This window comes from Lissotriton vulgaris, chromosome 1_1 (genome assembly GCF_964263255.1).
Source record: "Lissotriton vulgaris chromosome 1_1, aLisVul1.2, whole genome shotgun sequence".
In the NCBI taxonomy this organism is placed as follows: domain Eukaryota; kingdom Metazoa; phylum Chordata; class Amphibia; order Caudata; family Salamandridae; genus Lissotriton; species Lissotriton vulgaris.
This window is the reverse complement of record NC_141685.1, coordinates 1,095,195,624-1,095,223,567: the sequence shown is the minus strand read 5'-3', so window position 1 is coordinate 1,095,223,567 and position 27,944 is coordinate 1,095,195,624. Positions and strand designations below refer to the sequence as shown.

The 27,944-nt window shown below is 47.4% G+C and overlaps 1 protein-coding gene across 1 annotated transcript in view; it reads right to left on the bottom strand.

The window, feature by feature from the left end:
* Positions 1 to 27,944, bottom strand: part of DESI1 (desumoylating isopeptidase 1) — a 76,847-nt gene that overhangs the window by 33,386 nt on the left and 15,517 nt on the right. Inside the window, exon 5 of the mRNA XM_086963491.1 lies at positions 22,216 to 22,338. Coding sequence (XP_086819617.1) covers positions 22,216 to 22,338 — 123 coding nt within the window. The remainder of the gene's footprint in view (positions 1 to 22,215; positions 22,339 to 27,944) is intronic.

Below are 27,944 nucleotides of genomic sequence, written 5' to 3'. Positions count from 1 at the left end.
CCTCAGCCGTATGGCACACCAGTGATCTAGCGTTGATCAGGCCCGCCTGAATGATCTTAATTTCATTACAGGGTTGTGTAGGCGGGGGAACAGGACTATTAAGTTGATAATTACAAAAAGGGCAAGATCTAAACCGACTGTCAGTGACCACCCAGGAATGCGCAGCCTCACAAGAGGGAGCATTTAGAGTCCTAAGATCTGCAGATGTATACCGAAGTGTTACAGAAGGGACAGAATTGGAAGACAAACGGCCAGGAGTCATGGCCCTGTGCCCGGCCAGTGCACGGACGGGCACAGACGGGCCCTCCTTTGGCGCTCCTTCGGCGGCAGACGGCGCGCCCGCTGCGCGCGTCCGCTGCGCGCACGCCTCATCACGGCGTTTAATACGGGCGGGCGAGCAAAAGGCTAGAGCGTCAACCCCGGTGCAATGCGGCCCCGCCTCACTTCCGGTGACCGCTGGGGCCGAACGCTAAGGGCACAGTACTGAAATCCTAACAATGTAAGTAAAGAAAATGCTCACACAATGTCAGCGCTATAAATTTAAAAATATTACACAAACGGATTTAATAAAAAGCGGCAAGTTACATTTAAAAGAGCTAGATCAGAACGATCAGCCAGCGCAGTTTCAAACAGGACTAGGAGCAAGATCGTGCACTCGTAGGTCAGATACTCACATACAGCTGCGCTCGCCTCCCAGCTCCAAATTAATACGGGCGGGCGAGCAAAGGGCTAGAGCGTCAACCCCGGTGCAATGCGGCCCCGCCTCACTTCCGGTGACCGCTGGGGCCGAACGCTAAGGGCACAGAACTGAAATCCTAACAATGTAAGTAAAGAAAATGCTCACACAATGTCAGCGCTATAAATTTAAAAATATTACACAAACGGATTTAATAAAAAGCGGCAAGTTACATTTAAAAGAGCTAGATCAGAACGATAAGCCAGCGCAGTTTCAAACAGGACTAGGAGCAGGATCGTGCACTCGTAGGTCAGATACTCACATATGTTAGAATATGATGAAGAGGCACAGAGGGAGGTGAAGTTCCTTGGGAAATATGCTGAGGCACGTGGATACGGTGAGGGGGGACAGACCTGGATGGACGCTTGCGGGCATGCTTAAGAAACCAAGATCAACTGTCTATATCCCTGAAATGATAAATAGCAGAGGTGAGGTGACCAGAGGTCCAGCAGTGGTCCTTGAGGAATTATCCTCATTTCATGCCCATTTATTTACAGCCACGCAAACCGAATGCCCGGCGGGCATGCAGACATTCTTGGACTCCCTAGCATTGGTTTGGTTTAACGACTGACACAGGGAATATATGCACCTACCATTTATGGTGGAGGACGTGATGGCAGTAATTAAAAGCTTACCATTGGATAAGGCCCCTGGGTCGGACAGACTGAAGACCGCCTTTTATAAAGGCCTATGCAGAAGAACTCGCACCTAGTCTATGACGAAGCCTATGAAATGGGTATCTTACCACAAACAATGCAAGAAGCTATAATTATAACGTTGTTAAAACCAGGGAAATTAGATACCGACTTAGATTCATACAGACCGCTGTCACTTCTAAATGTGGATGTTAAAAAATTGGAAAAACTAATATAGAATAGACCGCAACCCATGCTCCCCCTAATAGCCCTACCGGACCAGTCGGGCTTCATACCCGGTATGTCTACCTCACATAACCACAGAACAGTCTTCTTCGTCCACGATGTGCAGGGGGCGGCTGTGTTTTTGGACGCGACAAAAGCTTTCGACTCGCTTGAGTGGCCCTCTTTGTTTAAAATTCTGGAGCGTATGGGGTTTGGCCCTCTGTTTGTCAGATGGAGCAGGTTGCTACACACAGGACCATCGGCTACGATACGTGCGAATGGACTTCTGAGTTCTCGTTACATTGGAAAGATGAGAAGGTGAAGTACTTGGGAATCTGGATCACTAGGGATTTGCAGGAAGTATGGAATCTGAACTACGGCAGGGCCATCACTTGGTTGGAGGAGAAAGTTGCCATATGGGCTAAACTGCCCCTGTCGCTGGCAGGGAAGATTGCTACCTACATTTTTATATCTCTTTGTAAATCTGCCAATTATACTTACACAACCCTTTTTTATAACAATACGCTTGTTGTTATTATCCTTGATGTAGGCAGGTGGCAGGACCGAGTTTCATGGGAGCTACTATCTCTCCCGCTCAAGCAGGGTGGAATGGGTGCCCCTGATATGAAGTTGTACGCCCTATGTGCACAGGCACAATTTTTGCACTATTGGGTCCATCCCACGCCTTTTCAGCCACATGTGGCTGTAGAGACAGAAGCGGTGGCGCCGGTCCCTTTACAGGTGGCGGTATATCAGAATACAGAAGACCTACGGATGGAATAGCCTCCTCTGAGATGGGCTTGGGATGGGCTGAGACAAACAGCAGGCGCCAGGGTGCTATATGCCCCCTCCATCCCTCTGGTGCAGAATCCAATGTTGCCTAATATTAGGGATGAGATAAACAAAAAGGTTGCAAAGACGATATCACTTCATACATTTGCGGACCTTTACCCAGGGGGTGTGTTTCGAGGATCCCGACAGCGCAGGGAGGTCAGAAAGTACCCTTTGGGGAGACATTCCTCTACCATAAGATACTGGCCGCATGTCGCCAGCATGCATGTTGATTTCCCTACCCAACCGCCCACTTTAGCGGTTCTGGAAAATTTGCTTCGTCCACCTTCGCCACGTAGACTCATCACCAGGCTCTATACGCATATGCAAGCTGACGCCCCGGTGACGGTGCCTACATAAATGGAATGCAGAACTAATGCCCCCCCCCCCCCCCCCCCCGCTGACTGAAGACCAGTGGACCTACTGTTGCACCCAATTGACTGAACTATCCCCTAATTACAGGCTCTGCTTGATTCACTTCCAAGTTTCTCCATGGGTATTATAGAACACTCCTCAGCTTACACCGAATGGGGCTTATAGAAGATCGTCTCCTTCTTAGATATGGCATGGGATTGCCAGAAACTAGCTGACTATTGGACTCACATTTTCATGTCTATCAATCAAATCCTAGGATTAGAGCTAACACCCTCTCCAATAGTGGTATTGTTAGGGTATGTCAGGGATACAAATGTAAAGAAGCGTAAACTGCACGCCCTCTTTCTCCTGTTCGCCAAACACCAAATTGCTGTACATTGGGGGAGGAAGATCACAGAATGGATCAGGGAGGTTACTTACTGTCATGTCCAGCTCTCCACATTCTGGGAATTAATGCTGCCCACTTCTAGACCGAGAGAGATTTGGGAACCGTTCCTTACCTGGGCTCATGAGAGGACATGTGTACTTGAGGATGTTGGGGATGTAATCGCCCAGACTGGAGAGGTGTAATTTTCTTAATGTGCGAAATCGATAAGTGCATGGGTGGGGTAATGGGAACACACTGATGTGTCCTACTGTCGAATTTTGAGATTATTCTGTTTCAATGTATAAGGGTCGCATCGCTCTGATGAGCAAGTTTTGATTTATGTCACAAATGTGTGTTCTGCACTGCTATATATTTGTCAACTATACACCGAGTTGGTTTTGTTGTTGTAAATTATATGTGATGTACCTATATGAAAATGCCAATAAAGAATTTTTTTTTTTTAAATGGGGGTGCTGGGATACCGTCGGTGGGCTGCCCAAGGACCTGGGACATCAGGTGCTAGGTTGTCTTTATGCGTCGGGTTTTTCTTACCAGATCCGGTCGCAGTCAGGGGATCCTCCAGAAAGGGACTACAGTCATTGATTGGAGATTCGAGGCAAGCCAGTGATCACCAGATCTCAGGTCAGGATCGCTGGGGAGACCTCCTCTTTGGGTTGGGCCACTCAAACTCGGGCCTTGGGCAACGGGTGCAGACTTGCAGATTTATCGGGAGCCAGAGTCTGTGGGTGAACAATCCTGTTCTCACAGGAGACAAAGTCTTGGTTTGGGCAGGCAGGGCAGGTCCTCCGGGTTCTTGAGGGCTGCTGGCTGCAGGACACACCAGGATTTTGCTTGAGCAGGTTCGAGCTGGGGACAGGCCGGTAGGGATGGGGCCAAGTCAGTGGGCATACTCCTCTTTTTAGTTCAGCACGCTTCTTCGGTCATTCTTCTGGTCGGTTCTTGTCTGAGAAGGCAAGGTTTGGTGTTTCCCCTAAATACTAGATTTAGGGGCGTTACAGGTAGGTAAAGGTCGGAACCACTGGGTCCCTTCCTTGGGGTGGGTACACCCCCTATTATGCCATCCTTTAGTGGGAGGGGGGCATATGCCTCTCTGGTTGGCTGGGTCCCCCCATCTGCAAGATGGTGGGGATTGAGAGTTGTGCTTCATCTCGCCTCCCCCACCTGAGAGGTAGGGTTGGCAAAGGTGGGTACACCTCCCTTTTTCACTTGGTTTTCCCGCCAATTCTCCAGCCCAAAGTGGGGGTCAGAACCGGTGGGGACCAGTTGCTGGAAGCAGCAAATGGCTGGGGTGGCTCACAAAGGCTGCAAGCCCTTAAAGCTCGCCCTTCGTGGACCTTGCCCATCCTGGGTGAGGAGGCTTGGCACCTCGTCCCAGGATGTGCATTATTTGAGACCCCCGAGAGCAGCAGGCTCCCGACCAAGGGGGAAAGAAACATGTCTGGACACTAGAGTTAGGTCGTTTTTCAGGGGGCAAAGATGCCCTCTGAGGGAATTTTTCATTAAATCCCACACAGTGTGGGTTTAATGTGCTGAGATGTTTGATACCAAACTTCCCATTTTTTTGTATAGCCATTATGGTGCTGTGGAGTTCGTAATGACAAACTCCCAGCACCATATACTCTTCAGGGTATTACTGCACTTACATTGTTTAAGAATTGGCCTAGACACTGTAGGGGTACAGGGCTCATGCAACTGTACCCTCAACACTGGTATAGTGCACCCAGCTAGAGGATTGGCTTACCTATGCCAGGGCAGTGGCTTTTAGGCATGGCACACAGTGTTGTGCGCCATGTTGACTCTTCACTTAGTTCAGCACCAAAACATGCAGCCTGCAATGGCAGTGTGTGTGTGTGCGTGTAAAGGTACTGGGCCTCTAAGGGTGGCACAATAAGTGCTGCAGCCCTTACAGGCCTTCCCTGGCCACAGTGCCCTAGGTACCTATGGTACCAGTTACAAGGGACTTACAATTAGCTAAAGAGTATCAATTGGGTTTTGAATCAGTACAGTTTAAGGAAAGAACATAGGCCCTGGGTACCTGGTTGGCAGGAACCTAGGGCACACTCGGTCAAAGTACATCAACAGTTTGGCAAAAAGTGGGGGCAACCATGCAAAAAGAGGGCCCTTTCTTATACAGACATACACAGATACCTAGAATGGGCAGTATTAGCTTGGCTAGAAACTGAAGAGCGAGCACTATTATGCCAACTGTCTACCATACAAGAAATAATGTCCACCATTAAACAGCTCAAAAATGGAAGTGCACCTGGAAGCGATGGTCTCCGGGCCGAATTTTATAAAGGAGATTTTCCCCTCTGCTCTTGGAGGTCTATGACAAGAGTTATATGGTGGGGAGACTCCCAAAATCCATAAGGGAAACCATAGGAATAAATCTTCTTAAACCAGATAAACCCCTGTACACTGTCATACCGTCATTTATATGGACAGCAGGATATTGACTAAGATATTAGCAAACAGGTTGTTGCCCCTACTGCCACACTTGGTGGGGCTGGATAAATCTGGTTTTATACCGGGTAAATCTACTACATATCATTTACGCATTCATGCTATTCTCACACATCAAATAGCCCCAAACCTACCGGTGGTGTCCACCTTTCTAGATGTAGCTAAGGTATTCAACAAATTGAATGGAACTTTCGGCTCAGTGCTAAAAAGAATGGGCCGAAGGAGTGCTAAGTTGTAATGGATCAAGCTGATATATATATACAGACCCTCTAGCACAAGTACGGGTAAAATGCGGACTGTCAGCAGTGTTGCAGGTTAGTCATGGAACCCAGCAGGGATGTCCCTTAATCCCCAATATTATTTGCTCTCACAATGGAGACCCCTAGCATGTATCCTTCAAGAATTATCATCATCAGAGGGGGAAATCAACATGGGGTTTCGTTTTACACTTTTGTCAATGTATGCAGATGATGCCCTACTTGTGATATGAGATCATGGGGTGAACTTAAATCCAATTACGAAAGAGATTATACAATATGAACGCTGGTCTGGTCTCCAGATCAACTGGTCAAAAATCGATCATGGTTCCACCCACGTCCGCCATAACACAGCCCACATTACACTATCCATTACAATGGCAGACAGACCCTGGAAATACGCTACCCTACTGATATACAGATAATTTTGCAATAAACCATGGGCAGTATACGGCGATCCTTAGTACACAGCTGGATAGATGGATCAAACTAGCAGGCAGAACAGCATCAAGGAGAAAATGGTGATATTACCAACACTACTATATACCTTTGGTCCAGGCCAACAATCTCTCCAGCAGCTCTGCTCTCAGCGCCGCATCAGCTCCACTCAAGAGCCCTCCAGTCGGAGTGTTCGCGGCAGCAGCTCAACGCAACCCAGAGGCGTTACAGTCCCAGCCCGCCTGGTGCCCTCCATTGCCTCCCTGCTCACATACTTAGCCTGAGTATTGATTAATTTTCTTCACTGCACTGACTGCCATTCTAATTTTTTGGGTAGCTTTAAATTTGATTCAGCCTTTCCGCCGCTGCTGCCTCTGCAGCCCCGCCCCCACACAGAACCCGCTCCTACCTCCCTACTCCAGTCCCGCCCCTCCCCTATTTTATGGCGGCTGCTGCGCAGCGCCTGTGCCGCTGGCGCACCAAAGGCTCGCCTAAGGCAAGCCCATCCGCAACCCGACCAGCGCCAGGAACCCTGGATCCTCGACCTTCCACCGCTATGACAAGGACGACCTCCACGCACTGAACCCCGGAAGACTCAGAGACTGCCTCCAGGCCTCGCCGGCCTTGACCCACGGGCAGTTCTCCTGCCACCACTGCCGTCAGTCTTTTTCCTCCACCCCGACTCCCGGAACCACAGACATCGGCTACAACGACACCCTAAGATGCATCATCCTCAACGTGCACTCCTTACACAAACACGCCCCGGAAATCTGGAGCCTACTCGACTCTCTCTCGCCTGACATAGCCTTCTTCACTGAGACCTGGACCAATGCCGCCTCCGCACCAGACATCAGCACCACCATCCCAGACAGACACAAGATCCAGAGGGAGTGAAGCACACTCACTTCCGGGGGCCATTTTGGAGGAGGTGACGGTCTAGGGCACAGCTTTCCAAACTTTTCATGTTGGTGACACACCCTTTTGTGAAAAAATGTTTAGGGACACGGCAACGTGAGGAAACGTAGCAAGCGAGCCCGAACCACCTATGGTGGGTTCGGGCGCCACACCCCATACACACACACCCCACCCCACACACAAACCCACACACACCACCCCACAGACACACCACCCCACACACACCCCACACACAAAACCCCACACACCCAACACACACCCCACACACACACACACCCCACCATACGCCCCCACACACACCCCACACACACACAACCCCCACACACACACCCCCACACACACACCCCATGCACAGAGACTTGAGGGGCACTGTTAAAGGGTACTAGTGAGGGAATCAGTGGCGGAGGTGGCCTTTCCCTCGGGCTGTTTCCCTCCCTCCCTCCCTGTCTCAATCCCCCTCTGTCTCAATCCCCCTCTGTCTCAATCCCCCTCTGTCTCAATCCCCCTCTGTCTCAATCCCTCTCTGTCTTACTCCCTCTCTGTCTCACTCCCTCTCTGTCTCACTCCCTCTCTGTCTCACTCCCTCTCTGTCTCACTCCCTCTCTGTCTCACTCCCTCTCTGTCTCACTCCCTCTCTGTCTCACTCCCTCTGACTATCTCTCTCTCTCTCCCTCTGTCTCACTCTCTCTATTTCACTCTTGGTCTCTCTCTCTGTCTCACTCCCTCTCTAGCTCACTCCCTCTGACTGTCTCTCTCTCTCTCTCCCTCTGTCTCCCTCTGTCTCACTCTCTCTGTTTCACTCTTGGTCCCTCTCCCTGTCTGGCACCCTCTGTCTGTCTCTCTCTCTCTCTCTGTCATCCTCCCTCTCTGTCTCCCTCCCTCACTCTGTCTCACTCCCTCCCTCTCTGTCTCACTCCCTCTCTCTCTGTCTCACTCCCTCTCTGTCTCACTCCCTCTCTGTCTCACTCCCTCTCTAGCTCACTCCCTCTGACGGTCTCTCTCTCTCTCCCTCTGTCTCACTCTCTCTGTTTCACTCTTTGTCTCTCTCTCACTGGCTGGCACCCTCTGTCTCACTTTCTCTCTCTCTCTGTCATCCTCCCTCTCTGTCTCCCTCACTCACTCAGTCTCACTCCCTCCCTCTCTGTCTCACTCCCTCTCTAGCTCACTCCCTCTGACTGTCTCTCTCTCTCTCTCTCCCTCTGTCTCCCTCTGTCTCACTCTCTCTGTTTCACTCTTGGTCCCTCTCCCTGTCTGGCACCCTCTGTCTGTCTCTCTCTCTCTCTCTGTCATCCTCCCTCTCTGTCTCCCTCCCACACTCTGTCTCACTCCCTCCCTCTCTGTCTCACTCCCTCTCTGTCTTACTCCCTCCCGCTCCCCAGATGCAGTTAAGAGCAAGGGTTTCCTAATTGCAAGGAAGATTTTGTTCCTCTGACGAGGCCCTGAGCGGGATAAAGCTTTTTTGGGTGCTGTATGCAGACATGGTCTTTTATCATGGCATGAAGAGGTGATAGGCACTGGTAGGACAAGGCCCTTAATGTAAAGACACGAAGTGGACTGAAGGTAGTACTGTGAAAACATTGTACTTGTGCTAAAGAAAATAGAGCAAACACATTTTGCTACTTTTTCCACATACGATAATGAATAGAGCAAACATATTTTCTCCAACCTCATTTCTTAATTATTTCCTCACCACTGGAGAAAAGAAGAAACATAAAGTAATTGCAAAAAAAAAAGATGACGTCAATTTGAATGAATGAATGAAAAGCCAGCCATCCGGTCACTTGGCGCTTTAAGATTGAGACATGGCCGTCTTTGTTTAAGGAGCATTGCCTTTAGATACTTTGAACTGATATACGGGAAGCAGATACAGTGCTAGCTTGCTCTAATGTTCTTAACTGTACGTGTACATACTGTGTACAATAATTATGTATGTGGAGGGAAATTGTGTAATTCCTATTTTACTACTGCACAGGTTTCCTATTTGTTTATAAAGTGTCCATTGTACAATGCTTCCTCACCCCTTGCCAGGACCCCAGATGTTGAAGTGGACCCTTACTACTTCTGTAGCACATGGATATGAGAAGGGTGTGGGCTGAAGTCTTATCTACAGTTGTTGAGTTTTGGTGTCGTGCATGTGTCAGAATGCTCGTATTTATTTTCTTTGGGAGTATATTTCACAGTTTGCATGTTTTACTGACAAGGTGATCCCCCACCACCCCGCCCCCCCCACATCCCCCCCCCCCCCCCCCATCGTGTGAGGCGTCCGGGACCGCTCACAGCCGCACCCGAGCACTTCACGGGTCGTTAAAAGACCTGGTGCATGTTAATGGGGCTTTGTTGTTGCTTCGCCCCTTCTAAGAGCCCCTGCAGCTCGCATCACGTGACACACCTCCGGTTGGGGCGCGACTCAGTAATGTGTCGCGCCACATAGTTTGGAAAGCTGTGGTCTAGGGGTTACACTAGGACCCTTATCAGCCTCCTATTTAGGGCGAGGAATCTTGTTCCGTAGCAGTAATACTGACACGGAAGTCCCTGCCACGCTGCTGAAGCCGCGGCTGGTACAACTGCCTAATTCTGCTTTTATAAATCGCCGCTTTGTCTGTTGTTTGAATGAATAATATTCTGCACAGCATACTGTTTAAACCTTTGAAATTTATGTTGTAGGCACAGTATTGTAAAATTTCATTTTGGGGAACCTACTGCTTTTGGGCACCGCCTCTCTCTCCGTTCCATCGCAGCTTGTGCTGTTTGTTGTGTAGGGAGCCAGGTAGCGCGGTATAGAGGGAGTGAAGCACACTCACTTCCGGGGGCCATTTTGGAGGAGGTGACGGTCTAGTGGTTACACTAGGACCCTTATCAGCCTCCTATTTAATGATTGCATGGGGCCGTCGCGCAGTGGGCGCACTGATGGCGCGCCAAAGGCGCGCCAAAGGAAAGCCCGTCTGTGCCGCGGCCGGGTCGAGGGTCGAGCACGCTGCTCAATTACCCCCGAAACAAGGTCTGACCATGGATTTTATATTATCCCTGAATAAACATGCAACTCAGTGTCATGAGGCCCTAAAACCAGATAAGTGGGAAGGACTAGTTTGCTGTCGGCATTGTAAGGCAGGGTTTGCTCCCGACCAAGCCCTTAAAGGGAAGATGTGGCCTATCGTACTTCGAGGAGGGCTTATAAATGCCAGGTCAATGTGTAAGAACGCGTTACACATTTTTGACCTTATTACAGAAGGCGATCTGGACTGGCTCCTTATTACGGAAACCTGGTTAAAGGTCTGGTGTAATCCAGACATTGCATTGGCCCTCCCGCAAGCATATTTAATTCAAAGATTGGACAGGCAGGAGCAATGTGAGGGGGGGCTTGCAATCATCTATCGGGACACCTTGAAGTGCACCGCCCATGAACTACCAGATATCAAAGGGGCAGAAAGTATGGCCTTTTGTCTACAGATTCATGAGTCCTTTACTTTCTCAGGTGCTTTGGTCTATCGCCCACCTGATCAAACTAAAGAATTCTTGGAGAGCATTGGGGAGGTACTCAGCGATCTTACTCTTAGATTTGACAACTTTACGCTGTTAGGTGATTTAAACCTTCACCTTGACTCCCCGACTGATCCAGGGGCGGCCTGTTTCATGGACATAATCAACGTCCTCGGGCTAACCCTGTTAACCCGTGATTATGGAAAAAGCGGGCCATATGCTCGATTGTATTTGTTCCAACTTAGGTACCTTGAAGGTTAAACCCCCTTGCGTACAAACATGGACAGACCACAAATTCATTCCGTTTGACCTTGTGGTTGAAGGCAATGTTCTAGGGAAAGGCCTTGCTAAAGCAGGCGGGCGTGCCAAACCGGGCTGGAAAAAGCTACTCACCAACCCAGACCTTCCAGGGAGAGCTAAAGATAGCAAACCCATATTGACTGGCCACACCCTAACAGATAATAAACGCTTCTGCGATTGGATCACTGAACTCAGTGGACCCATGGACCCCATAGGCCCAGACAACTTACACGGAGTCAAAAAAATATCTGCTCTTGGTTTTCGCTCTCCTTAAAGGAGGAACTAGGTGAAATTAGAGTGTTGGAACGGAGGTGGCGCCGAAACTATGAGGTTGATGACCGCAACACCTATAAAGCGGCTCGGAGGCGGTATCATGCCTCGATTAAACTTTCCAAAAAAGTATATTATTTGGAAGCTATTTCCTCCGCTAATAATAGACAGAAAGAGATCTTTAGGATCGTAAATAGTTTCAGGAACCCCAGAGTGCTCTCGCAGGACATCCCGCCCTCTTTGACTCTCTGCAATTCCATTGCCAACTATTTTGAGCAAAAAATACAAGACATCATTAAAGATTTTCCCCAACCGGTGCTTCCCTCCCCGGATGGGGTGAACAGGGAGGACATTAAGACTGTCTGTTTTAAAACGTTCTGCCCTATTAATTTAGAAGAGTCTCGCCAGGCCATTCTATCGAGCAAGTCTGGCTCGCCTTTTGATCCTTGCCCCCCGGTGCTTCTACGAGCTTTAGTTGACGAGGTGAATCCAATTATTAATGGCATCATCAATTTCTCACTGTCCTCCGCCGAGATCCCCAGCGAATGGAAACTCGCAGCTGTAAAGCCTTTACAGAAAAAACCTTTAGCTGACCCGGCAACTCTTTCGAATCTTCGTCTCATTTCATTGCTTCCAGCATTATTCAAACTGACAAAAGCATTTGTAAATAAACAACTTACCAAGTTTTTAGAGGACAATGACATTTTGCATACCAATCAGTCAGGATTCAGGGCCAAGCACTCGACGGAATCCGCCCTCCTGTTCACGGTGGAGACCCTGCGGGTCGCCATTGACCAGGGGAAGAAAGCCGTCCTGACTTTACTTGATTTATCGGCGGCTTTCGACACGGTTTCGCATTCCATATTGATTAACCGCCTAGTAAAATCAGGGATAGCAGGAGAGGTGTTGGCATGGCTGAAAAATGTTCTCAATCAAAGGCGGCAAGTCACCGTACTAGGAGAGTTTTGCTCCGAAGAGAAAGTCTTGAAAACAGGGGTGCTGCAGGGCTCTAGCTTAAGCCCTGTACTTTTCAACCTGTATATGGTCCCCCTGATGGAACTTATTTCATCTTTTCGGATCAGCACAGTATCATATGCTGATGATACTCAGCTCATCCTAGTGTTGGACAGGGAGCTGCCTGGAGCCGAAGAAAATCTTAAAAACTGCCTTGCCGCCACATTTGATTGGATGAGGAACAATCACCTTAAGTGTAATTCGGGCAAAACCGACATTTTGCCATTTGGGCATCAAAACCTGTTCTCACCCAAACAGTGGTGGCCGGAAGATGCAGAAGCTCCCCCCAACACCATTTCCACTGCCCACTCCCTGTCATTTAAACAACAGGCGGTGACCGTGGCCGGCAAGTGTTTTAACATCATTAGAGGGCTTAGAATTTTTTTTTACCTTCTTCCACTGGCAGCAAGGCAAACGGTGGCGGTTGCGCTTATACCATCAAGGCTTGATTACTGCAATAACCTGTATAAGGGAGCGAATAAATCTGTGCTCCACAGGCTGCAGATGGTCCAGCACGCAGCCGCCCGCCTGGTCCTTGGCCGGCCAAGGAAGTCGTCCGCCTCAGCCGCGCCTAACGCCCTTCATTGGCTGCCAATACACAAGCGCATCCTGTTTAAAATACTGATTAGCACATTTAGGGCCTTTCATTTGCAAGGGCCTAAATACCTCTCAAAAGGGTTTAGACGCTATTTACCATCACGTAGCCTTAGGTCCTCAAACTTGAATTTACTGGTGATCCCAAGATTCAAGCTTGTCACCAAGGGGGGAAAATCCCTTGTTGTGTTGGGATCTAGGGCGTGGAACAAGCTTCCACCACAGCTCCGGCAAATCCCCGCAGAGAGCCAGTTTAGGAAAGCCCTGAAAAGCTGGATCTACAACCTTACGGATACCGCTTGTAAAACTTTAGTGTAAGTGCGCAGGTCCTCTGAACTTCAGCAGTCAGCCGGCCCAGTCCATCTGGCTACGGTACTCAGCGCCAAGATGCTCTTTGGAGTGATAGCCACGCTATAAAAATGTGCCTTTACATTACATTACATTACAAGACCACCCAAACCACCGAGGAGGGGGCCTCGCCATCATCCACAAGAGCACCCGCCGCCTCCAGGGAAACCTTCCCAGCGCCAAACACCTGCACTTTCAGATCCGGACCAGCCCCAACACCACTCTCCAGAGAAGCCTTGTCTACAGACCATCCCCGACCCCGAACACCCTTTGCCACCACCATCACGACTTCATAGCACCCCACGCCGTCGCATCAATTAACTACATACTCATCGGAGACCTCAACTTCCACCTCGACAATCCCAGCGACACCAATTCCACCTGGGACAACCTCGCCAACATCGGACTCAACCAACTCGTCACCACGCCCACACACAGAGCAGGACACACACCCTCGACCCCATCTTCCCCAAAGGCTCAAGCGTCTGCTTCAACCGCACAATGCAACCACCTTGGACCGACCACCACTGCGTTCCCTTCACTGTCAATAAACCCAAGGCACCGAAACCACCCCCCTGCCTACCACAAAGGAACTGGAGCAAGGTTCACTGACGAGCAACTGAACTCCACCCTCACCCGAGAAAACCCCACCTGGGTATCCGACGCTAACATCGTCTGCACAGTTGGAGATCAGGTGTGGAGTCCTCGGGCAGCGAACTCGCCCCGCTACGCAACCCTGGCAAATAACGCCCCAGGAAAGCCGCCTGGTTCACCACAGAGCTCCAAGAAGCAAGACGCACCTGCAGACGCTTGGAGAAGACGTGTAGGAACACCAAAAAAAAAAAACAGACTAGCCAACCTACAAGGACACCACAACAAACTACCACAACGAAATTAGAACAATAAAAAGGAACTTTATCCACAACAAAATCCTCACCAACGCCACCAACTCCAAGGAACTCTTCACCATCATGCAGGAATTCACCAACCCAAGCAGCAAAGCCACCGACATTACCCCAACCCAAGACCTCTGCGACAAGCTCGGGACCTACTTGCACCTCAAGATCAGAACACTCTATGACAACTTCATCGACCATCCGCAAGACGCCACAGCCAGCCTCCCACCCCCCGAAGACACCAGCCAACCCATCATCACCTACTGGACTCCAATCACGACCGAGGACACCGCCGCGACTATGAAAGGCATCCACTCAGGAGCCCCCACCGACCCCTGCCCCCTCACATCTACCACAGAGCTGCCGACACCATTGCGCCAGAACTACAACGAACCATCAACACCACCTTCACAATAGGCAATTTCCCGGACAGCTGGAAGTGAGCAGAAGTCAGGCCCCTGCTCAAGAAACCCACAGCTGACACCACCGACCTCAACAACTACCGGCCCATATCGCCAAGGTAGCAGAGAAAGCTTTCAACAGAGAACTGAGACGGTTCATCGAAGAGAACGCCATCTTCGACCAATCACAATCGGATTCCGGAGTAACCACAGCACCGAGACCGCCCTACTCGCCGCAACAGACGACATCCGCACCCTTCTGGGCCAAGGCCACTCCGCTGCCCTCATCTTCCTCGACCTGTCTGCAGCTTTCGACAACATCTCTCACCGCATTCTAGTCATCATTCTACACAAAGCAGGCATACAAGGGACCGCCCTAGACTGGATCCGATCGTTCCTCACTGGAAGAAGCCAAAGGATCAGACTGCCACCCTTCCTCTTCGTCCCCAGGGACATCACCTGCGGAGTCCCTCTGGGGTCATCACTGAGCCCAACACTCTTCAATGTCTACATGGCCCCCCTTGCAGCCATCGTCCGACAACACGACCTCAACATCGTATCCTACGCCGACGACACCCAGCTCATCCTCTCCCTCACCAGAGACACCGCCACCGCAAAACTGAACTTCCAGAAAGGAATGCAAGGCATCGCAGTATGGATGACTAACAATTGCTTAAAGCTCAACGCCGAGAAGACAGAAGTCCTCGTCCTGGGAACCACCCCTTATGCATAGGGACAATACGTGGTGGGCCACCGCCCTCGGAATCTCACCCACCCCCACAGACCATGCCAAAAACCTCTGCATCGTACTCGACTCATCACTCACCATGAAACGACAGCTCAACGCCTTCACTTCCAGATGCTCAACACCCTCTGCATCCTTCGAAAGACCTTCAAATGGATCCCCCCCAAGTCAAGGAAGACAGTCACCCATGCACTCATCACCAGCAGACTAGACTATGGACACGCTCTCTGCGCGTGACAAGTCCCTTCTCCGCAAACTTCAGGCAATACAGAACAATGCAGCCAGACTCGTCCTCGACATCCCCTGGAACGAACACATCAACCAACACCTGCGGAGACTACATTTGCTTCCCGTGGAGAAGAGAATCACCTTCAAAATCCTCATCCACGCCTACAAATGCCTGCACAACAACATACCCAAATACCTCAACAACAGAAGAAACTTCCACGTACCCAAAATAAATCTCCAATCTGCTAACCTCGCACTGGCCGAAACCCCTCGCATTAACAGAGCCAGAGCAGGCGGAAGATCGTTCTCCCACATTTCAGCCAGAATATGGAATGGGTTACCAGCGGACATCAAACTCACCCCCAACCTGAACACCCTCAGGGGGACCCTCAAGACCTGGCTCTTCAGCTGATAGGATCTGTGCTCTCCCCATCCCCCCCCCCCTCCCCACCCCCCCACCAGCGCCGTGAGACTCTCAAGGGTGAGTTGTGCGCTTACAATTCCCCGATGGATTGATTGAGATCTGTTCCAAAATATCCCCATCCTTTTACACAAGAGGTTTATCACTCAACATCCTTATGATAAAACTGGCATGGGCAGGCAAACAGCCTAGAATGAGCTGGAACATACTGCAGCACAACAGAGGGATTTTGCAGGGCCACATTTTGAAGTGTATTGCTTAGTCCCCCAGGCGCAATTTAACTATCACTGGATGCAAAATAGCAGACATGCGCCCCACATTGCCTTCGAAGGGTGTGGTACACCAGCTCCCAATACAGAATGCCCCCTACCCAAACTTTACTAGACCCTCTAAAGAGATACATATGGTGAAATGTGCTACATGGGCCTTGACCCGGCTGCCGTCCATGTGTGCCTTACCGATGCTTTACTCACCCTTAATTTCCATCAAACACTATTCACCACTACAGATAGATTGTGGGCCCTCACAGTAATGACACAACTACGCACCAAACATCAAAATCTCAAGGATCTATTAAATGATCACAAATTTAAGTCATATCAGGAATATGTGGGAGAAAACACCAAAATACTTATGGACACCATCCCTTATGGAAAGATATACCATGAAACATGCCGAATCTGCTCAGCTTTTCCTACTGAGCCAACAGAGTGGCGTGTGATTTCTATTGTGCTGCCCTCTCCTAAACTAATTAAATTAATCACCGGACTACATAACACAGTAATGCGGCTGATAGAAAAGCAGGTTTCTCCGGCACAAGATTTGTGGTCAGTAGATCTGGGAATGGACAGTGATAATATGATGTGGAAATTCTGTTGCCAACAAACCAAGGTTTCCCCTAATGGCGGATATAGTATTTTTATACATTTTTGCATAAGACATCTGACCAAAGCTAGATATGAGTCTATGCGCGACACCAGGTGCCAAAAGTGTGGTGCCCAAGGAGCGGATTTTGTACACATGGCATGGCTCTGTCCTGGTGAGGCTGCATTCTGGGGACAAATAACACATGGCGAGACATGAATTCCGGATAACTCCCAGTGTAATGCTACTTGGATATGTGAAAAACGTCCCACATTTTTTTATAAAACGGACTGCCATGGCAATGCTGCTAGACTGCCTGTGACTGTGAGGAGTGATCTGAAACCTACGACACAACCCTTCCCAGTAGGCATGGCCTAGAGACATTTGGAAATCATTGAGGACATACTTGTCCAAGCTGAATAATACATAAGTGGTCTACTATTGTGAACCTATTCATATGTAGTGCAACTAATGTATGGGCTCAGGCATGTTCTACTTTCTATTTTGTATATGCTTCTTAAGGAGGTTGGTCTTGTGTTACTGGATATATACACCGAATTTTATTGCACTTTGGGTCACTACTTGGGCTCCACATAATAGTTTGCTAATATTGAAATCGGTAATTTTTTGTATGTGAGTGTGCATAATCTAGAAACATACTTATTGTTGTTTGCCTGCACAGCTGAATAAAGAAAGGAAACAAAAGAGCAGATTAAAAAATATATATTTTTTCATTAGCGGAAAAAATATACTGCACAGTTGTCCCAGTAAATTTACAACTGTGTTGTGCACTTACTCTTAGTTTCACAAGGAATGTGCCTAAATTATAGCACTAGGTCACAATTTTTACAATATGGTGAATCAAACACCTTATTCCAGCAACAACCCTGATGCTTGGTGGATATGGGGACCGACGCATTAATTCCAGGTTTCCTTCTGGTATACTGTAATACAGGTATTTCCGGAAGCAGAACTGAGCAGAGCAGGAGAGAGCAGCGGCCAGGTGTTTGACCGGCAGTGGGGACGCAGCTCTCATTTCTCCGAGTGCAAGCGCCACTCCGAAAAAAATCCAACTAGCCGGTCCCTGGAATTTTCTTTTTCACCACCTTCGGCCCAACTATGTTCTTACCGCGATCGCCGCGAGTGCAGGAGCCGTACTCAGCGGCTGCTGCTTAGAGCATGCCCCCGGGGGACAGCGGAGGTGGCCCGGCTAGGTCCGGGTGCAGCCTGCGGTTCACCTAGGTGTGTCCCACTTGCTCAGCATACGGCTGTAAAGCGCCATTAGGGGAAGAGCTGCTGGTGAGGAACCGGCAAACCCTCTTGGACTGGATAAATTGGGTCCGCTGAGGTCAGTAAACAAAGCCTGAAAGGGAGCAGCGGCAGCAGCAGAGGAGGCTCTGAAACTGGTGCCAGCTGTCAAACGGAACCTAACGAGAGTAAAAGCTCTCACTATCATCTCATTATCATCTCCCACTGTAAGGCCGAACTTCCCCAAACTAGTCTCAGCAGAGCGTGCTCATCTGCCAATATTAGCGTAAATCCCCCTGTAAAGCTACATATTGCGTCAGGGTTAAGGGTGGGGGGGCCGGGGGGGGGGGGCTCAAGAAACTTAAGGGGGGGGGTCTGAGGAGGTTTTGTGGAGGTTGGCCTCACTCTGTTAAGGCCACCCCTCATTTAAAGCTTTTACTGTAACAAGGTCCTGCTGCAGGGGTGCAAAGGGAGAGGGTTAGTAAGTGGCTGCAAGGTTGCGGCAATTAATGAGGCAAGGAGGCAAGGGAGGCCAGAACTGCAGGTACCCCAGGCACTAGGAGACTGGTAGGCAATAGTACTGGGGAAAGCTGGTATTAGTCTGCTCTTAGTCAGCTGCCCATAAGTCTGTTTGGTGTGTTTGTCCCCCAGAAAATATGTGTTCAATACGCGCTCAGCTACTTCCCTGAGCAGTAAAATAGCGATAACATCACCACAGCAGCCGGAGGCAAAGAAAGAAAGTTAGTCGAAAAAAGCATCCCTCAAGAACAAACCAGCGAACCTTTCACTCATCCCATCATTTGACCCTCATGGCTTACAAAAAACTCAGATCTCGAACAGTGCATATGAAAAGCCAGGGTACGGCTCAATCCACGAGAAAGAGTAAACAAAAAGCATCTCATATCAGAATAATTCCAGGAACAGGAGATATAATAAAATTCTTCACTAGCACGCCTAGAACAGCCGATCAAACAGCACCAGAAGAGCAGGGAATTCAACAGGAGGATAAAACTAAGACAGAGGAAGCAGATTGTGCCCAAGTGAAATTAAAGGTCAAACACGGCACACAAACAGTGGTAGGACAAAAAAGCAAACAGGCAAAGGACTACAAAAAAGATGCGGACTATGGGGGGGACCAGGAACAATTTAATCAGAAACGAAATAGCTTCAGAGGTTCCGCCCTCAATTTTAGTAACCGATTTTACCCTTCCGGATATAAACTTTTCGCTGGGCCTGCATCAACGGTCTCCTACAGCAACTAAGGAGACACCACAACCACTCAACAGTACTCCAACTAACTTCACAGTCTGTATGGAAAACTGCTCACGATTGTCAGAATTTCATTCTTAAACACATCACAATCCCCAAATAGGAGAGAACCTATATCTAACACCTTTTATACATTACAGAGAATCTTGGAATCTATATTGGCTCTTCTCGAGAAGAATATGGAAAATTTGGACATTATTCTTGAAACACAAACTGCAATACTACAATATCTAGAGGACAAAAACAGGAAAAAAACAACGTAATCAAAATCCCAAAACTATAGTAAATCATCCAGAAGATACTGCGACTCCAGAAGAACAATGTCCAAATTTACAATTGGTTAACCATCTTACAGGAAAAGCGCAAAAAGCAACTCAAACAGAGGGATTCACCTCAAAAAAATTTGAAAAACAAGCACATAAACGACGAAGAAGTCTACTCTCTACGCAAATTATTTGAGGAAACCAGGACAGAAAGCATCCTACAACCCGCGATACCCTTTTTTGACATTTTTAAACAGAAGAGTCAGCCAGGATCATTAATTCAAATACCAAATGAGAATAAGAACTCTATGGGTCTTTCAATTATAGAAGAATCTAAGCTTACGTTAAAGCCAAAGAAAAAGAGAAACTCCATTAAGGGGAAAAATTATTTTAAAAAGACCAAAGCGCAAAATCTCAAGACGAACGACTAGGAAAGTAAAATTCTCACCAACACCCGAACAAATAGCTCAGAGCAATGAACAAATTATGAGAACTTTACAGACAACCCAAAATATAGATGAATATTCCCTCCCATATGAAATCAAAGGGGCACAAAAAAAATTAAACCCATTTGCGTCAAATGTTTCAAACAGTCAAAGGAATACCAGGATAGAATAAACTCAGGGAAAAAAGAAACTCAATCCTCTACTAGAAACACACATGGAAAGGGAGACCAAATCATCTCTTGCATTCTGGAATTAACTGACCTACTCCCCTGCGACATAACTCCTTTACATCGCGAGAAACTACTAAACCAACTGCATATGATTCATCAACTTCATTCACTCACAACTCATGGTGTAGAGTCCAAATGGGGGGAGTAAAGGGCTTACCATGTTATTCTCTCTTTATTTAAGCGACCTACCGGAGGATTTTACTCAATTAAAAACGTTCCCACCAAAATTAGCACTAAGTGACATACATAATTTAATGTATGCTGATGACATTGTGATATTAGATCATACACAGATAGGACTTCATAGAAACTTAAATGCACTAAATTCCTATGCAAAAGAAAACTTTCTAGTCCCAAACATCTCGAAAACCAAAATTGTATCTTTTAGAGGGAGAAAGCGACTCCAACCTTTTAATTGGACATTGGGAGGAAAACCATTAGAGTCAGTTAAAAAATATACCTACTTAGGTCAAAATGTTTCCCAAACTTTACAGAATTCCTCCCATTTACATCACATAGGGCGAAAGACAGACGCCCATGTAGGGGCACTGCTGAGGCGATACTCTTCTTCTGGAAACAGGCATTTCCAACCTTTGCTAGAGGTTTATCGTACGAAAATCCCTCCCATTTTAACATATGCCCTAGAGTATATACATATTAAAACTTGGCAATTTGTAAAAACGGGAGATTGAAATCTTCTACGCAAACTTTAAAAGTAAATCAAGCTGTTCCGGTCCAAGCACTTCACCTCGAGCTTTCCTTAGCTAGTACATATGCTAGGGCTATCTAAAATATAATAAGATGGGCATATCACCTTCTACACGCCGACTCTGGATCTTTAAGGCACATTTTAAAATTGGAGACTTTCAGAGATGAGTCGTCGCATACACTTTTAACAAGAATCTTAATCTAGCTCTCAACCTGTCTCACTGCACAGTAGTACTTTTACAAACTTGGACACCAGCACATTTGAAACTCTTTTTAAAGAACCTGACACAAAGATTACGCTTCGACCTGGAGGTAGAACACTGTTTTCAATTAAAACACTATACAGAATACGTAAAAAAAACATAGAATATAGATCCCCTGAGCAATACATTTATTTTTCAATAGATCACAGGGTACGGCGTTTTATTCTCCTACTGAAGTTGGAATCCTCCCTTTGAAAGTATACATAGCAAAGTGGAATAACTCTGAAAACACAACGGGGCTCTGTGACTTGTGCAAGGGAGGAACACAAGATCTAGCTCACGTACTGACAGTTTGCCCTAACCCAACCCTGGTAGAAGCCCAGGGGTGGTATTTAAGGACTATTTGTCCCAGATACAATGTCTCTTCTACACAAGTCCTAATTAAGATCTGTAAATCACAACCTGATGAATTTGCCTGTTATCAACTGTATAAGTTCTTAAAGAGTTTTCTAAAATTGTTTTAAAGTCTATTCTAATAAATGTCTTAAAATTATAAATGCTTAAAGCTGTTTTTAAGTGTATTACGAACAATGTTTTAAAACTATGTCCGTGTATTTGTTGACGTCAGTAGAGGTCTACACCAAATTCAATAAACCTTGAACCATGTATTCTCATCAACCCACATTACTGGCGTAATTTATGGATGTTTTTATATAGTACATACTAAAAATGTACTCTACTCGCTGAACAAATTATTTCTTATTGGATATTCCACTTTTGGGTGCAACTCTATGAAAGATCCCAAGATGGCAATGCTACTGAAAAGGAGACTGCACGGAGGCCAAGAGGTGGAGTCAGGGTCACTTTGGTTGTAATAGCCACCGCCCATATACCACCCCCCTACTCCCGGCATCTTTGCTCAGTCCAACAGACAAGGTTTAAACTCTAAACATAGCTGAGGCTGGATGTGGACTTATTCGACCAGTTCCTGAAAAGTAACTTGCTTATAATGTACCAGGCTACTTACGTGGAGAGAATTTCAGAGGGCAGGTCGGTAATGTAGGAGGGGATCTTCTTTCCAGTCAGGAACTGGGCCACCTCGTTGCTGAATGTATTGCAGTTGTGATCAAACAGGTTGTAGCTGGACCCACTGCATATAGAACAGGGAAACAAAGAAGTTGGGGATCTATGAGTAGGTAAGCGGAGAGATTACATGGTGGGGTAGTAGTAGTAGTAGCAAGGGCATGGATGGTTAGACTTGCGGAACCCAAATAGAAGTAGGAAGGTAAGCAACGCAAAGCTTGGGACCAACCAGGCACGAGTGGTAACACTTGGGACTGAGAAGTCTGGAATGGGGAAGCTAAGACTTACGAGCCATGTGCAGGGAAACTTGGGACATACGAGTGTAGAAGCTCCTGTCCCACAAGTAAGCTCAGGACCTCTGAGCCTTGAGTGTGGAAGCTCAGTATTTATGAGCCATTAGTGTGGAAACTTGGAGCCATGAAAGTGGAAACATGGGATCTAGGAGACGTCATGCAGAATCCTGGATAGACGTAGGAGCCACAAAAGAGGGAGCTTGGGACCTAGAAGCCACAAATGTGGAAGCTTGGATAGTAGCAGATAGGGGAGACATTTACTATGTCTGTGAAATGTGTGGGGGTGCAATGCTTCAAGTCCTCTGTCATTAGGCTGGTTGCAGGCATTCAGTTGCAGACTGGAAGAGAGTACTTATAATATTAATTCAAGAAAATCTCTTATGGTTGGATAAGAATACACAGAAAAATTATTTTTAAACAATGGTCTAGATTTTCATAAGACTTGAACCTGTCTGGGAATTACTGACACATTTCATATAATCCACATTGAGTTATTGACTCTATTTTTTTTATATCTAAACATAGGATCTAGTTCCAGTGCAGGTTCATATGGTAGAAATGTCGACGTTTCAACCCCGGGTGTAGGGTAAAGGCCAATTGCTCCTTGGAAAGTGGTCTTCTTCAGGACGGGGATGGGAGCAACCTATAGTGTACTGTACAGAGATAAGTGCAATGGCATCAAAGAGAAAGGCCCATAGGCTGCAAACTAGGGGAGAGGATGAGGCAAGTTCCAGGGCCCAGTGAGGATCCGTAGCAGTGTTGGTGTACCATCAGTTTCACTGTAAAACAATGTTTCTTGAATGGTGGTTCTCAAACTATGGTATTATTGAAGGCCAAGATAATCAGGCAAAATATGTATTTATGGAGCGTCTCCATGACCAATTGGATACAATTTTATCCCTGGTGCTGTTCCAAAGTAGGCCGAGTAAATCAGGCACATGTATTAAGAATGTCTCCGGCGTGCAGCTACCCAGTTTGGGTCAGATCACTTAGTCGGTCTTCTTGGCGTGGTGTGGTGTGCTGTACAAGACTTTTTCATAGCTCTTGACTGTGCCGATACTGGTATAAGGGGTTATCGCTTTGGGTTCTATCCCGGGTCAGTGGATGATCTAATTATCTCGGGAACAATTGTGTTTACACCTCTTATGAAATGTAAATGCTTCTGGATATGTTGAATCTTGGCTGATAGAGAGTTCCAGAGTTTTCCAGCTTCTACAGAAAAAGCAGAGCTATGAAATTCTGACTGTAAGGCAGTATAACAACCTGTGGGGCTAGACAGGGGTAGGGTGTCCTATGTGGTTGCATTGCTTGAATTTAATTTGTAGGTATGATGGTCATTATTTTTGGGACAATGCAAAAGACTTTGACCATTGATTGCTGAACTAAAAGTAATCAGCAGAGTGTGTGCAGGCCAGCATCATGTGTTCTCTGGGGAGAAGGCGGAGGAGGAGCCTTACTGCGTGTTTTGGATTTGTTGAGTTGTGCGTACAGTAAAACTGAAGGGGCCATGGTATAGGTGATTAGCGTAGTCAAGCTTGGAAATCACAAGACTGAGTACAGTTTGCAGTTTTTGTTGGTGCCTAATATACAGCGAGTCCTTGGTTACTCCGAGGTTTCTCATTTCTCTTGACATAGCTGCTGAGGCATCACATGTATTGGGCCATATGGATGTAGGGTCCCGTTTCTGCAGTTGTCCTCTGGTCATGATCTTAGTCTTTGCAGTGTTGAACTGTAGATGGTTAATCATCTTCCATGTATCCAAGCAATGAAGGCAACTGTTAAGTCATGACTTGTATAGTTCTTCTGGGCCATCCATTCTCACAAGGATTTGCATATTATCTGCATAGTTGAAGCATATATGGTTAAACTATCTGATTCGCTCCTGTAATAAAGTTAGGTAGTAGATATTGAATAGGAGAGAAGAGATGATGGACTCCAGATGGACACCGCAGTGTTGGGTCGAGGAAAGGATGTAACAGGTGGAAGGAATACCAAGCTACGTTGTCTCCGAGGTATGATGCAATCCAATATTGGGTGTTTGCGCATGTTCTGAGTTTATGGAGTCTGTGTATAGTCTTTGGTGGGAAACGGTGTGAAATACAGCCTTAAGTTCCAACGGCAGTTAAGTAGCCCCTCCATTTTTGTCCACTGTGGGTTTTAGGTCGTCTCATATACAAGGATGGACTATGTGTCTCAACATAGTCTGAATGCAGACTATTAATCTGACAAGTTATTTTGCTCAGTAAAATTTGAGAAATAAATAAAAACTGCTGAGTTGTATTAAATTGTTCTGAGCTGTTCTTAAGGCATGTGATCTTTTTGAGAGGAACCCTGGTAGTGGTATTTACGGCATCTGGTTGTCCAATTCATCAACAGCCATTTGTAGAACGTGGGCATACCCTGAGGTTGCATAGTGATGGGTGTTATGTAAAGGTTGAAATTAATTGTGAGGAGGGCCAATTTGTTTCCACTGCCTGTGACGTTTTTCTGTAGGTGCTATGGTCTGGGAGTTGTTGTTATAAATCAGTGCAGTTATCCTGAAGGTAATGACATGGTGGTCACTCAGATGACCAGGAAGTTGTAAGTCACAGAGGTGAGTGGGGGTGAATATTGTGTCCCAGTGGAGTGAGTTGGCCCAGATACGATTTGATAGAGGTTGAAGGTCACATGACTGAATGTGATGGCAGTGGTTGCAGCTAAATGCTTGTGAAACCCAGAGTCAAGGTCTCAGAGGATGTATAGGTTGGTGTGGTTTAGTACAGGCTTGGTCAGCCCATCTATTAGAGCATCCTCAAACTCAAAGTTGGAGTGGGGAAACAGATTACCTGGGAGATGAGAAAGCTTGGTATTTAGCATAAGCTTGGGACCTTGCAGCTTTGAGACAAGGAGGCTGCGACCTAGGGACCTAGCAGCCACGAGTCAAGAAGACTGCGACCTAGGAGTCACAAATGGGAAAACCTTTGGTGTAGGGACCAAATGAGGACAAGCTTGTGGGTTTAGAAACCATGAGCGGGGAAGCCTAGAGCTAGGAAACCATGAGTGGGAAAGGTACACATGTCCCATAATTAAAAGGTGCATGCTGATATGTAGCTGCAAATAAAGTCTGAAAATAACATCATAATTAACATTTGCAAGCTTTTATTTTTCGTAGAAACTGTTTTATTGTGCCTTTTTTCATAGGGATAACCACCATTTGGTCTATTCTATCCTATCCTATTGTATTGTCGCCCATGAACAAAAGCACCATTTGCTGACAATATGGATAATTTAGAATGGTTCGGATTGTCTTGTGCAAAAAAGAAAGAGTTCACATGAACAGCAAGAGTGACATGCCAGCTTCGGTTGGCTACCACAATACTGAACACATCTCACTAGGGGTTCTTTGCTGTGCACAATCACAAGGCGAAGCACTCTCAAAGAATGACTGTGGAAATCTGTATTACCCATGAAAATGAAAAGGCCTTTTGCCAAGGAAAATTTCCATATCTAAGTTTCTAAATAGACAGCATTTAGAGGTGGGGAGCAGTCTTTCATTTTTTCCCGAGTAAGGAAGTATTCCTGCATCTTTGCCTGGAAACAGATCTCCTTTTCCACTTAGCATTGATCCACTTCTGGAAAAAAGAGTACACGTATCCATAATGTGGTGCAGCAGATGATTGTCAAATTACAAAGCCAGAATCAAAACAGAAATATAAAACACTGCAGATGGGTAAGGAAAATGCTACTTTCCCTGTAATGATTTGTTCATTGTATGTAGTTCAGCAGATTCATACTCCGCCCATCTAGACTTGGAGGTTTGCACAATAGTTTTTTTTTTAAGTCTTTCAAGTCATCAGATATGGTCTGACACCTCCTCTTATTGTACATTGTGCATGGGCACCAACTCCACATTAGATTTGTTTTCATGCAAAAGGTGAGAGTATAAATGAAGCGTAACGAGAGTAAGGTGCGTGAAGCGCAAAGGGTAGTATAAAGAATAAAGCAAGAGCTCCACAAAGGACAAGCTTCCAGCGAAGAGGGCAGCCACATGTAAATCTACAGCATTACTCACTGCAAACAGATGTTTACAATGTGAGTAGCATTTTCCATTTGTAGTATGTGTTGCTGTATATATACACATGCTTAACATAGTCTGTAAAGAAGTGCCCTACAGAAGCGGTAGCTAGTGTGTGGATGAGGCAGATGCCTAGAACAAGGTCTTTAACACCATCTGGCCAACCATGGTCAACTGATGCGCAACGATGTCCAAACATTAGGACTTGGTAAGGTGTGTGATGTTGACCAGGTGGTTATCTTACAGATATCCGCTATGGGGAAGTTTCCTAGGAAGGCCATAGTGGCTCCTTTCTTGTGTGTGTAGTGTGCCCTGAGAAAAGCCAGTAAAAAAACATTTTTGCTTTATGATAGAAGGTCTGAATACTCTTGGCTTCCCACGTAGCTCTTCCTGCTTTGGAAGAGGAGACGTCCTGTGCTCTCAGAAGCTTTAAAATGGACAAAAAGAGTGGTTTCTATTTACAGAAATGGCCTTGTTCTGTCAATGTACTATGAGAGCCCTTTTGACATTCAGTGTGTGGACTGCTCTCTCCGCAACGGAATCCAGTTGTGCAAAAATAGAGAGAGCTCTATGGTTTGGCTAAGGTGGAAGAGAAACTTGACCGTAAGGAGGAACTTAGGAGTGGCTCAAAGGACAGCCCTGCTGTAAGGGGGTGCCTGAGGTGCCCCCTGGAGTACAAGTAACCTGTGACCCCCCCCTCTTCTTGCCACAGCCCCAGGGTCCGCCCTCTTGGCACCGAGTAGAAGAGCGCTACAGTTGTGATGAAGAGGACCTGGATGGCGGCCCCTTTAACTGGCTACATGGACCTGAGGCGGAGTGGCCAGACTCCGCCTTAAAAGAAGAAGGTGCGCCCGACCAGGTGTGTCTATACACCGGAGGAGCGGTCAGCAGGAGGAGCGGCGAGGCGTGGAGCAAAGAGGACGAAGGCGGCGAGTGGTGGGAAGAAGATTCGCTGGAGTGGAGACTGCAGCAACGGGACCCACAGGACGATCCGACTACGGAGGAGGAGACGCAAAGAGAGATCCAGGGACTGCGAGAAGGATTCCGACTCCAGGCGGTATACCCAGACATCAGGCAGGAACCGGAGGCGGGTCTGGAAGCAAACCCTGTGGACAGAGAATCCGGAGAAGAGGAAACACCAGCGAGAGCGGAGGAGGCAGCCGGAGCGAGAGCGGAGGAAGCAGCCGGAGCGAGAAGGGAGGAATCATCGAAGCCGGGAGGCCACCGACACCGCGATCCGCCCAGCCACTCCCCCGGAGGGGCGTGGCTCCGCGAGGTACGTTCCCGTATAGCGGGCTGGGTGGGGAGGAGGACAAGGCGCTACTA